This window comes from Echeneis naucrates, chromosome 3 (assembly GCF_900963305.1).
Source record: "Echeneis naucrates chromosome 3, fEcheNa1.1, whole genome shotgun sequence".
NCBI classification, from domain to species: domain Eukaryota; kingdom Metazoa; phylum Chordata; class Actinopteri; order Carangiformes; family Echeneidae; genus Echeneis; species Echeneis naucrates.
The window spans coordinates 854,013-868,381 of NC_042513.1; the positions used below are offsets into that span (position 1 = coordinate 854,013).

Below are 14,369 nucleotides of genomic sequence, written 5' to 3' on the forward strand. Positions count from 1 at the left end.
ATTTCATCAGATATTTTCTTAAGTGTTGTTTCTAACCTAATGTAACCATGAATATGTGAAATGTTTATTGGTGAACTTTTTATATATAACTGAAATAGAAGAACAATTTGGTCGGACCTTTTTTAACTGAGTATAGGTTCGATATGTAGTTGAAGATTGGATAGGGATGGATGGATATTTCATCCATCCATGTTTTACACACAAAGCACAGGACAATTAGATCACTGTTCCCCATTCTATTGTAGTTAAAGTTATTGATTTAAACTGTATCAAGTAAAACCCCAGTGTGACTGGCGGGTCATTAAATATGACGTCGTGTTTCAGACCTGCATTTTTTCAGCTGGGAAAAAAAAATAAATGTAAACAGATTCTGACTCCTCTCTAACATAAAAACAAAGTGGAAAAAAATTATTTTTGCTAAGTCATGTTTTGAATAGTGTTTTTTCATGTTTTTTACAGGTTTTACACATAGCAATCAATCAGGTATGACCTAATCATCTGGAACTGGATATTTGCTTAGCTTTGAGTCTGTGTACAGTTCTGAACATGCACATGAGCTTGATAAGTGTATCACAGCGTGGGTAGGGAACAGCAGTGAGGTCATCACCAGGAAAACCCAGATCCTGCAAGAAGAGGGAGAAATTAATCGTACACATGAACACAATTGATGTATGACTGCAGATAAAATTACCTGAAAAAAACTAACAAACAAACTATTATATATTATATTTTATATATATATATATATATATAATAGACATTGCAATGGACATCGACTAAATCCTATAAATTAAGGATATATGTTAAAAATATTTCACCTGTAACAGTTAAAATTATACTGACAGCAAAATTGTGTGACCAGCATGAACATAAATTTATATTTTTGATTGAAAATGGGCACTTACTCTTATCTCTCTTCAGTCGCTCCACCATGCTTGTCTTGTCCGATGTCTGTAACTCTCTCAGAGCGTGCTCAAAGTCATGACATGATTGTGATTAGACAATCAGGATCCAATCAGTAACCAGCATTGCTGATATCATTCAATTACAAAGTTTTTATTGGTTTATATGAAAAAAATATGTCATGTCCATTCCAATGGACACGGGGTCTGAAGGGGTCAATTGCCTGGCTATAAACCTGCCCCTCTGCAGGGATATTATTTTGAAGCAGCATTTTGAAATTTGCTGGCCAATTATTGACACGTCACAGTGTAAACTAGAATTAAAGTTATTAAGTCTCCCACATCCAAAAGACAATTAGGTTGTCTTGGCAATAGATAAGTGTTGCCACAGGCGTTGAAACCAAAAACTTACTGTAAATGCCTTTATGAAATAGCACACTGTCAAGTGTCATAACGTATACTGCTTCAAAAATCACGAGTGCTCTATTTTATAATTTTTTTATTTTTTTTTTTATTACCTGAGCTGCCAAGCACTCAAGTTTTAAAAAGCAAAGAATAAGTTGGGTGAAAGCCAAAACTATGTTGAGTGAATACAGCACTGACACCGTGACAAAAGTGATTTCACTGACCAGCCACCAGATTAACCATGAACAGACATTGCTCTATAAATGTTGTCAAATTGTCAAGGATCAGTATTCACGAATGTCACATCTGTTACATGGTTACTTATTAGCATTTAGAAGGTTAATTGCAATATGAGAGAGCCTAATTTAAAACTGTCCTTTACAGAATCACAGACAATATATGGAGGAATCAATTTGAAATTAAAGGCTGCATCACAGCTCTCAACAGGCTGACAGATGAAAAAAGTTGGTTCAAAACTTTATAATCAATTATTGAGAAAATAAAGTACATGTGGGAAGTTATTTAAAGAATCTGCAATAGATTACCTCTCAAGATTTTCCTATTCATCAATGAATTAGATTTTTCCTTGGCATTGTCTAATATTCTCTCCTTGTACATAATGATAATGTGACAGAATAATTTTGCTGCCTTACAATTGGTGTAGTCAGTGAATGTCTGCTGCGATTACACAGAAAAACATAAAAATGCTGAAAAAATGCAAGGAGGAGGCCCCAGGGGCAGACCGAGGACCAGAATTATATCTCCACTCTGGCCCAAGAATGCCCCGGGATCCCCAGTCAGAGCTGGTTGATGTGGCCAGGGAAAGGAAAGTCTGGGGCTCCCTGCTGAAGTTGTAACCCCCGTGACACAACCTCGGATAAGCAGACTAGATGGATGGATGGATAACAGAGCAATGAAATACAAACAAATATCAAGCAAAAGTTTCTACCCTAAAAAAAGTTTTACCTTTGAATATTATAGGAAGTGTTACATAATCAGAAAGCTATTGTCATCATTTAATATAAGAGAACATAATGATGGACTATCACAAAAGGCTTTTCTCTAAATCTTTCCTCTTGGATGATAAAAAGTCGGATCTTGTCACTCTTTCAGATGTTGTTGCATAGATATTTTTTCCACTCCCAGTCTCTTGCCGATCAGTGCAATAATGAATATGAATAAAGAGCTTGTAGTTTGCTTAGGAACAAAGACTGATATGTTACAACTCAGTTCATTGGAGGGAGGAAATAAAAAGAAAACTTTCTGTGGGAGTGTTGGTGAAGAATCGCCTTTTCAGATACTGTGTGTTGTATTACTGAAGTGCCTATGTAGCTCCTTTTCTATCCCTTGTAGGGTTGTCACCTCATAATGCTCTTCATTGCACCTTTTGTATTTGGAGTCTTAAGAGGATTTGTAAATTATGATGTTTGTGCTTAACAATGGAATCTAAGGCACACTGTGATGAATCACATTCGGGAAAGATGTGAAACAGGAATGAAGAGTGTAACAGTGAACAGCGTTCCATCTGACCTGGGACATTTTGTGTAGTTAACGTCCTTAAAGTAGCTAAAAATAACTAGTATACTTCGAATAATCGAAATAATTATTGTTTTAAAATTTATAGCATCAAGTGGCTTAATAAAGTGCAATACAGCTGATGCACCCACTGGCCAAAAAAACGTCAAATTTCACCTACAAGTTGTGTGTCTTACTTTAACAACACATACTCTGAAGAGCAGACACTTGCAAGAGCAACAATGTGATAAATTAAAGGCTGTTAAGTGTTAGACTTGCTTGTGGGTACCACAGGTTGAGTTTGAAAATTATTTTGGGAATTTTTTGAGGTTTGTATCCTAAAGGGAAATGAATGAATGGGACAGAGCACAAGACACACCATCAAATCATATCCTGTGTGGGGAATGACCCTCAGTGGAATCTTAGTGTCAGGCAGCAAAGGCCCTAACAAATATTCAGCAGCGCTTGGCCCACCCATGCAAAACTGCTTGTGTTTTGTGCCAAATTACAGTTTCTGCTGTAACATTGATGTGATGGACCCCAGGGTCAAGGTGCATAAAACTCACTGTACATTTCTGACTAAAGCACAAAACGGTTATTTACCTCCACAAAAACAGAAATGCATATGCATTTTTTTTGTTTGAGGCATGTTTATGCACAATATATTTTTATAAATCTCACCCGTTGAGAAATTGGGTGCAAATGCACAAACTAAATTTCTGCACCCGTATTTTGTTATAAATACTGAGACACTGAGACCTACCTAAGCTGAGACAATTTAGAGTCACCAATTAACCTAAACATGTGTGTCTTTGGGCGGTGTGAGGAAACCACAAGGACCTTCTAATTCCTCACAGAAAGTGAGGCCTCAGGCCCTGGAAACAAATCCACGACCTTCTTATTGTGGGACAACGACACTAACCATTAAGCCATTGTGCTGCCCCTAATGAAGAGATAGCTTACCTAATGTATAAAAATGATGCTAAGCAAAACATTGAGCACACAAACACCAATAAATGGCGTTTGCATAGTTTTTGTTTGCGTGCATCATTTAAACATTTCACCCCTGGTGGTCAATGTGAAACAAAAAGCAATGTGTTGTTGTTGGCAGTGAATCAAAGTTGTGCATGCCAGTTGCTCATCAGGATCAGTTGACATTTATAATCACCAATCACGTACAAACAAATTTCCAATCACATTCAATCAAGACAATTAAGTGGTCTTTATAATTTCACAAGCTTGCACATTTGCTCTTGATCATTACGGCACCGTTACTGCCACTGCCGCTGCCACTGGTTAATCTGTTTATTTCTACCTGCTAAAACTGCTGGGTGGCTTGCTGGCTGTGACGATTGATTTCCCCATCAACCACCCCAGCCTCCTCCTGTTCTGCTGTCTTATTACTATATTTGGGGGGTGGAATTTCTTTCCTTGTGTCTTATATATATTCCACTTCTCACTGAAATTGGCCCACTGGGTTTTGTTCTGTGTAGCTCTTTAGGGTTTTATTGTTCTCCCCACTGAACTTGTCGCTGCTGATTAGATCACTGAGGAGCACCCTCAACAACAGAGTGTATCCTGCCAAAAAGAAATGTATAACCATTTGTTGCAGCAAATGGCCTTATACTGTGAAATAAATGTCTCAGGCAAAAATTAGGTGATACATGCTCACAGCAATACAAGCCAATGGTGGAACCTTGATAGTTTTGAAGCCATTCAATTGTTATACAGTGGGTGCTTCAAAGCCTGTAGAACAAAAACCTTAATGCCAGAACATACCTGGACATAACACCCCAGCTCATCCATTCATTGCAATCATGTACCCTTGAAGGGATGATGAGTGCTTTGAGCAAGATGAAGCTTCCGACCACAGTGACAGAGATTTTTCCAGGAAGACACATTCAGGTAAAATAACACTAATGACCTGACCAATAGAATCCCCTGACATCAGTATCTCTGGGAATCACTCAAATTAGAAAAGAACATCAACTTTTGTCAGTTATCTGAAGCATTGAAGTTATTCTGGCTTGCTTGAACAGAATCTGTCAGGTCCCTTGTTGAATCACTGCCAAGACATGTGGAAACTGTTATATGGATCTTTTTACTTTAATTATATTGTGTTTTTGTGTCATCTATCTTGTACTTCACGACTGATTCTGTAGATCGCAATTTTGTCCTCATGTCAAACATGTTGAATGACAGTAAAGCCTCTTGAATCTTGATTGTTGACTCTAAAGGTGGTGTAGTTCTGTACTGAGCAAGAAATAACTGAAGTAAGGATTAGGGTTTGTTTCGAGGAGCTATTGTATGGTTCATACTGTATAGCAAAGAGAAGATAATGATGCATTGTGCAGGTACATTTTTTCATATGAGCTATATGTATTAACGCATCAAATCTAAGTAAACTAAGTGCATCATATACTGAAAAAGTAACATTTTACTTGATGCTTTTCTTTCTTTTTTATCTGTGCTATTTATTTATTAGTTGCTATACAGTAAACACAAGATGAGCGCAAAAAATCACATTGTCAGATAAAAGTTTGTATTTCAGTGTTATCTCAGTAGTTTCAGAATAAATCTGAAACTTGTAGATAAGCAGGTTATCCTTCTATGACCTTAAGTTAAAAAACATCACCAGAATTTGGGTTTCTCACAACTGGGCCCAGAACCATCGACAGGATTTTAATAAAACATTCAGTGCCAAGAAGGTGTCATTCTGAAAGGAACCAATCTTCAGCATGGTTACTTTTGATATTCAGGCACCAAATTAAGTAATTTGCATCAGTTCTTTTCACTCCATTAAATTCTTTAATCCAAATTGACTGACAGACAGGCAGGCAATGAACTAATAGCACATGTTACCAACAGCATATTAGGACATACAAAGTTTTTATTTTCGAGCCCTCATGGGGTGTTTTGTTTTATCCTTCACAGGACTCCTTCAGTTTTCAAGTGTCCCTCCATACTAATGTGATACACTGAAGAGAAGTACCATTAAAAGTTCATCTAAACTTCTATTTCAGGTCTGTCTGAGCCGACGACATTTGGAACATTCTCAGGAAAAGATGTTCCCTCACAGATCGCCTCAAACGGACACATCATGAGGCTAGAATTCCAGTCTGATCACTCGAACACTGGAAAAGGCTTCAATATCAGCTACACCAGTACGTGCCGACTATCTGCTTGTCTCCTTCTCTATCTACTCATCTGTGTCTTTTTATATGAATGCTAATCAGAGTTGCTGACATTTAAATATTTGCAAACGCTTTATCATAATCATGAATATCACATTGCAAATTGATGCAAATAGCCAGTTTTACATGTCTATGAGCGGACATCATTGTCGTATGAAACCAGAACAACACAGATATTACACCGAAAGCTTCCACACATAGGTCAAAAGCTTTTAGACACACTACTGAAACATTCTCACACAAACAACTGGAAATTTATACCTCGTCAAAATGCCTCATAAAAACTAGAGAGATAAAAACTATATGACACTATAAATTTACAGTTTGTGTGAGAGCGTTTCACTCGCTTTTCACTTGCATGGGTGTGAGGTTTTTAAAAAATTTGTGAATGACATTGGTTTCATGCATGTATGGTGCATGGTAAGTCTAGATAATGCATGGTAGCCCAGCAGTACTGTATATTCACTTTGTCTGATTGTCAGAAATCTGTGATATCATTCTCCTCAGCCTAAAACTGCCACTAGTAGTGGAACAAGGATCCCATCCAATTCAATTTCAAAAGTACTTGAATTTGACTTAATTCTGCTTTTAGTTTGCTTAACAACCATTGAATATACCGATCAGTGTACAATCACATGCAATTAAATCAAACTGAATCCAAATTTTTGGGTTTGCGAGTGGCATAAATATGCATATATATATATATATATATAAACAATTTGAAGCTTTTACCTTATTTCTGCAGCATGGCATCACATTGGAGATATTTCCAAAGCAGCTTCAGTAGAGTTTTGATAGCAGCTAATTGTTAAGTTATCATAAATGACACATTTTTGAGGCCCTTTCCCTTGAATGAAAAAGAAAAGACTTTTGGCTAGTGTATAATCTTACAAAAACTGTCTGGTTTTTCCACTTGTTCCGTCCTGTTTTCCTTTTTAAATGGGGGTAGATAAACGTATTTTCTTGACCAAGGCAGCACTTACATCAGCACTCTTTATGTATTATTGTTATTGTACTGACTTATTGCTCTTCATTTGAAGCTTAGTTTCCATGGGTTTCATACATTGCATTGATGTATTCTGGGAAAATATCTCCATATATAAAAGCTATCAAAGTTCTTTCAAATACAAGAGATACAGTAATTGGCAATTGGCAATAATTGGCAGTAATCAACAGTGAATAGTTCTGAAGTGATTTAAACTGACATTATCAGTTATCTTTTCTGAGTTCTGTGTACTGATCATCTGTTCTCAGGCCATCCTACTTCCATGCTTTATCTAGACCAGCCTGTCCTATTGTCAGCCTTAAAACTACTACAACTATTGCAGCCAGAGTATTTACCTGTTCACAGTTGAACTAGATTTGGATGACTGATTCTGATTAATTCTGTGGGATTTCCATCCAACTTTGCGCAATTTCCCAAACTACCGCCAGAATGACCTTATCTTGGACATTTCCTTGAGAAGGGAAATTTGACAAATGGAAATTGTAAAAGCTTTTTTGTTTGTTTATTAGGTCACCAATCTTTTTCACCCCAATAACCCCAAACACAAATGAAAGGTTTGAGGCGCTATATAAATATCATAACACCAACCCCTGCAGATAAATATCCATATTCTTGGAGAAACATGAGTTTAATTACAATCATAGAATTTTTGCTAGTGACAATTTCTGAGGGTCAACTTTGAATGTCTGATTACATAAATTTCACCCTGGGTTTTAAAAAAGATCAGGTATCTCTGAGCTATTTCAGTAATTTGGTCTATTAACATTTTAATGCATATATGAATATCAATGGGCGTTTCTGTGTGGATATCAGTATCAATTTATATGAATAATGGTAGAAACTCAAACATGAACTTTGACACACCAGACAGTGCAGTTATGAACTAGGAGTGCTCTCTGAGCCAAGAAAATAATACATTTTTAATTTATTTATTTATTGATCTTCCAGGTTATAGGGTGCCACATCTAAAGATTTACTTTAGTATAATGGCAGCTATGATTATCAGTGCAACATATAAATAAGGTTGGGACAAATATTATTGTTTGGATTGTCAAAGAGGGAACAACATCATAATCTCTATTATATCTCTATTTTTCTGTAACTGAAGTGTCCTCCTTATCATTAACGACAAGTATGCTTTTTGTCCCCAAAATCTTGTTTTCTTTCACACCTTTAGGGAATTCAACCCCTATAGCTCTGTGAATAGTTATAACTGTAACGGGTGTGAGAACAGACCAAAGAACAGCAAAAACGCAGACTATAACAGTTCAGAACAACACAGGCTAAGTTCTGAATGTGGCAGGATCCTCCAGAGAGGGAGTCTAGGCAGACTGCAGGTGGACAGCAAGCAGGCAGATGCAAAAGTCCAAAGACAGAAGGTGTGATGTGTAGTAACTAAAGCCTGACCAGCAGGGGCGCTGTTATGTTAAGTACCTGTTGAATGACCTGTAATATAGGCAGTACTGATGGGAATTCCGACTCTGTTTAGAGAGCGGGTTCTTTTGGCACAGCTCACTAAAAAGAGTCGTATCTTTCAACTCTCGAGTGGCTCCTCAGATTTTTTGTTGCTTAAATTAATTTAGTATCATAATTAATACATAATAATTTAAAATGAATTAATAAATGTAAAAAACATACATTATATCAAATGCTTATAATGCAAATGTAAATTAGCTTACTATATTCAACATGGAGCAGAGTGCTACAAAAAATAAATACGTATAAATAAGTACTCAGTACTCAGTAGAGCTCATCTACAAGAACAGACTGAACAACTACTTGAAGATGAATTAGACGTTTGTCTTCTATCAGTAGAGCTTCCAATCTCAGAAGAAAAACTGAGTCAGTTAAAAACTGCAACAGCAGAGGATGGTGAACTGCAGCTAGCGATGAAAGCAATTCAGTTGGGGTGGCCAGAGCAGGTTAGCCAAGTTCCAGCTGAAATAAAGAGATACTGGACTTTCAGAGAAGAACTCGGTTGCTCAGAAGGACTGGTTTTGAAGAACTCCAGACTAGTTGTACCTCAAAAACTGAGAGCAGACATGCTTTTGAAAATATAATAATATGAAGCCCATCTCGGGATTGTCAAATGCAAAGAGAGAGCAAGAGATGTATTGTTTTGGCCTGACATGTCCAAACTAAGTGAGGATGTTGTGCCAAGTGTGCCATCTATAACACATTCAAAAAGAGTAATGTGAAAGAACCACTTCTGGGCCCTAACATTCCAGACAGAATAGTAATCTACACACAGTAGATATTCACTTTGATCAAAGCGGAAAAGATCCACACTCAGTTTTGCTCATGATCCAAGTATTCTTAAATTGCAAAACTGTCAGAGACAACAAGCAAGCATGTCATCATAGCTCTTGAATCCATGTTTGGTAGATATGGGATTCCAGATGAAGTGATGTCACACAACAGACCACAACTTCAAGCCCAGGATTCCAACAATCTAATGGTCAAAGTGAACGAGCAATCCAGACCATAAAGAATCTGGTAAAGAAAGCACGAGAGAGCAAATGAGACCCATATCTTGCTCTTCTTATGTACAGAAATGCACCTTTGAATGGAGTGAAACTGTCTCCTGCCCAGCTGTTGATGGGTTGATGGCTGAAATCAAAACTGCCGGCAATGGCTCAGCTGCACAGAAAAGTCCATGAACACATTGAGAGAAGGAAGTTGAAACAAAAACACTATTTCGATCGAGGGCCTGACCTACAAGAGGGAGAAACAGTTGGGTCAGAGTTGGCAATACATGGCAGCCAGCTGTTGTGAAACATAGCCATGTTCAACCAAGGTCTTTTGTGATCCAGACACCTGAAGGCAGCACCTTTAGGAGAAGTAGGTAACACCTGCTAAAGAGCAGAGAGGAGAAGAAGAGCAGTTTCCCAGAACAGAACATTACTGGTCAGGAAGACTTCCCAGCAACTGCTGGTGAAACAGCAGATGCAACTTTTGTGATGCCAGCACCTGTTGCATCTCCTGTGAAAGAGACTGAAACACCTAAAGTGACTACAGCAGTTCCAGTAAAAGTATCGCTTTGGTAGACTGATTAAACCTCCTCCGTTATTCGCTGTAAAGTACAGAAAGCTGAGAAATGTGAAGTCGGGTAATTAGTTAATGTTACTTAATGGTCATACTGAGTGGAAAGCAACAATGCATATTATAAGTTAGGTTTGTGCTGAATAAGAAATAACCCAGTTACAAAAACAGTGGGCCTGAAAGCAAAGGATTTAAGTTAACAGAAGTATCTCTTGAGTTGAAGATGAGTAAAGCTTAACCATGTTATGACTATCATTTAAGAGTCTGCTAGGCTTATATTTGCATAGAGTATTTTCTGTATATCCTGATGTTCATTTTGATAGAACAAAGATGTGATGTGTAGTAACTACGGCCTGACCAGCGGGGTCACTGTTATGTACCTGTTGAATGACATTTAATACAGGCAGAGGAGACCGCAGTAAAAACAGAGTCAAGTTGAAACACAACGTAATCTCCATCTGAGTTAATATACACACATCGATATAATTACTACAATACATGACAGAAGGCAGGTCAGGTTACCAGGGCAGAGATGAGGGGACGTGATCAGGGGCAGAAGGCAGGTCAGGTGTAAAAGAGTTCTGAGAGTAGAGAGTAGTGCATAGCGCGATGACAAACACAGGACCACCATCGATGATCTGGGGAGGTGGAGGGTGAGGTGTGAGAGGTACCAGAAGAATTTCTCTGGCCTATTCAACTCCAGAAACATGAAAAGTCAGGTGGAGCCTCATAGTGCGGGGAAGCTGCAGACAGACCACCTCTGGGTGTATAATCTCTGTGATGGTGAAAGGTCCAACGAACCTGGAGGCTATTTTACGACTCTCCAACCTAAGGGGCAGATCATGAGTGAAGATCCAGACATTTTGGCTGATGTCTGCCTATTGGACTGGTGATGAAAACCAGAGGACAGGCTGACTGAGGCTCCCAGCAGACTGCAGATCTCCTTGCAAAATATGGATGTGAACTGGAAACCCGATCACACAATATCAGTGGGCAGACTGTGGAGGTGGAACACATGTTGTAGGACCACTTTGGTGGTTTAGGGGAATGAAGTGTACCATCTTGCTGAACCAGTCTACCACTGTGAAGATGCCAGTATGATCCTTGAAGGGGGGCAGACTGGTAATAAAGTCCAGGGAAATGAGGAACATTGAGGATGACAAGGGGTCTTGTTCTGGTTGCAAACAGGACATGCATTGATGGAACCACGGTTATCATTCTCCATAGACGGCCACCAGAAGCACTGCTGGAAGACACTGTAGGCCGACTGAATACCAGGGTGACAGGAGAACTGAGAATCATGCCCTCACTGGAATACAACAGAATGAAGGGAAACAGGGACAAACAGACAGTCAAGCGGGCAGGAACTAGGACCAGGTTGTTCCTCAATGGCCAACTTTACCCTCTCCTCGATCTCCCAGGTGATGAAAACAATGAAGTAGGAGGCTGGAACGATGGTGGAGGGTTCAGTTCTTTCATCAGGACTCTACAGAAATTGATAGGAAAGAGCATCTGGCTTGGCATTTCAGGAACCAGTAGTCCGTCAGACAGGGTAAAATTAAACCTGCTGAAGAACAACGACCAGCGGGCTTGCCTGGAGTTCTGTCCCTAAACTGAACAAATGTACTTCAGATTAAAATGATCAGTCCATCCCAGGAAAGGCACCTTGGCCTCCTCCAGTCAGAGGTGCCACTCCTCCAAAGCCAATTTCATCGCCAGATGATGGTGAGAGAAGAAGGCACAGTGATGGAGCTTCTGGTCAATGGCTGCGTGTTGGGAGAGGGCAGCTCCTACTCCAACGCTGGATGCATCCACTTCCATGATGAACTGGTACCCTGGATTGGGAACCTGGAGGGTAGGGGCCATGGGGAAATGCGACTTGAGGGTGTCAAAGGCTCTATGGGATGCATCAGTCCAATGAAAGGCGCTCTTGGATGGATGAAGAGCAGAGAGGGGGAGCGGCGACTGAGCTGAATTGCCTGATGAAACGCTGGTAAAAATTGGAAAATCCTAGGAACCATTGCAGTTGTTTACGTGTCTCTGGGACTGGCCAGGAGGTTTATGCGGAGACCTTAGCAGGGTCCATTTTTAAGGAGTCTTTGGCTGTAATGTTGCCCAAGAAGAAAACTGAGGAAAGATGGAATTCACATTTCTCTGCCTTGACAAAGAGGTTACTGTCCAGGAGGTGGAAGAGAACAGATCTCACATTGGTGACATGGTCATCCTGACTGCTGGAAAAAAAATAGGATATTATCCAGATAGATGAGGACAAACTGATTCTGATTCTCATGTTTCTGAGCATGATGTTAATCAGGGCCTGGAAGACAGCAGGAGCGTTAGTCAAACCAAAGGGTATTACCAAGTACTCATAATGCCCTGTAGGTGTGTTGAAGACAGTTTTCCACACATCCCTCTCCTGGATGCAGACCAAATGGTATGCACTCCTCAGGTTGAGCTTGGAGAACACACCCCCCCCCCCCCGGAGCAGTTCAAAGGCTGTGGATAGAAGCGGGAGGGGATAGTGATTCTTCGCCGTGATATTGTTAAGTCCCTGATACTCAATATCAGGGCATTTTATGGGGTTTTATGTTTCTTTTCAACAAAGGAAATCACTGCACCCACAGACAAAGAGGAGGGATGGATGATCCCTACCGCCAAGGAGTCTTTGATGTATTTGTCCATAGCCTCTCTTTTGGGGGCAGAGAGGGCATCCCTTGGGGATGGGCCGTGCCAGGGCAGGGAGGTGACTTTGGTCTTACTAAAGACTTCAGCTCGTGGTAAACGGCTGGGACCCTGGTGAGGTCTGGAGCAGGAACAGGAGCCAGGGATGCCGATGGAGACAGTGAGCTGAGGAAGGTCTACTGGAAAGTTGGGCTCCATGGAGCAGGTGGCCCAGTCAATATCTGGATTGTGCAGGTGAGGCCAGGGTATTCCCAGAATGATCCCCTGGTATTTTTCGCTGTAGTCCCAGCTGGAGGACGAGGTTCTCATCCATGATGTTTCCATCTGCCCTGGAATCAATGAGGATGGAGAAAGAGTGAGAACTAGAAGGCAGCAGAAACTCAGCAGGGATGGTAGGTCTGTCCATGGAGACGGAGTTAGTGGTTGAGCTCACCAATTTGCCTCCATCTACTGATGAGCTGTTTCCTTTTACACTCTGCCTCAGCTCAAGATCCCCTTCACTGTGGCTGCAGCTGAGGGTACAGGTGCTGACATCACTGAAGGCCGGGAGCAAGGAGTGCTGCAAGGACGAGGGAGGAAAAGCGATTCAGAGCTGTGCTCCTATTGACGAGCCTGGATGCACGATCAGTGACTGTGATGAGGGCGAATAGCTGTTCCATTGAGGACAGCAGATCATAAGCCACAAGCTCATCTTTGATGTACCCAGCCAACCCCCGTATGAAGACGTCACAGAGAGTGGCCGTGTTCTAGTTACATAGTGGAACACTAGTTCCAAAGTCATGGTGTAATCTGTGACTGACTGGCTCCACTGAACCAAATCCAACAGATAGCGTCCAGCGCGGTACCAAACATTTTCCTGAGTTCATCAGCAAACACATGGAAAGAGCCAAGGCCGTACTTTGCACAGGGGATACGGGGGTCATCACCCCCGCAAGAATTAAATCTAGCCAATATAACCACCTCAATAAAATCACATTATTTTGATTTAATAAACATATGCATTGTCTTGTTGATTTTCTTTATTAATAAAATTTGCCAGCAAAACAGTAGCATGTTTAATCATCCGGCAAAGCACCCCTCTTTCCCCCGCCAAATACTTGGTATTACCCAACCCGCCTTTTCTGCCGAATGATCACTATTCGCTGTTTGTTTGGCATGGATGGAGACAGTGGAAGCATGAAAAGAGCAAGAAAAGGCGGACAGAAAACAATTTTTCTTTGTTGGTTGACACCAACCCTTAATAAAAAAAGAAAAAATCCTGACCAAAAAGAAGTAATACCCATATCGTTAAGTTAGGTGATGATTTGTGATTGGATTGCAGTGTTAAAGCTAGTTAAAGCCCTAGGGTGTCAGGGATGTACTGTGTAGGACCGAATGTCAGTTTTGCTGACTTTGCTCCAATACACAGTGTTGCGTAGTGGCGTTACTGGTTTAACTACATTTCTCAGCAGCATGGTCGTATTGTCGTTGTTTTCCTCATCATATATCTTTTCAGCAGTGAAGCTATTTTGCTGCTCAAGTAACGTGATAGCTTACACAGAAGCTACATTTCCCCAGGCATTTCATAAATGCCTTTCATATAAAAACATGTAAGAGGTATCAAATCAGATATTAAAACAATAT

General features: G+C 40.1%; 1 protein-coding gene across 1 annotated transcript in view; it reads left to right on the forward strand.

Moving 5' to 3' along the window:
- The window catches only part of LOC115040707 (CUB and sushi domain-containing protein 1-like), a 299,299-nt gene that overhangs the window by 166,089 nt on the left and 118,841 nt on the right, over window positions 1–14,369 (forward strand). Inside the window, exon 14 of the mRNA XM_029497673.1 lies at window positions 5,846–5,986. Coding sequence (XP_029353533.1) covers window positions 5,846–5,986 — 141 coding nt within the window. The remainder of the gene's footprint in view (window positions 1–5,845; window positions 5,987–14,369) is intronic.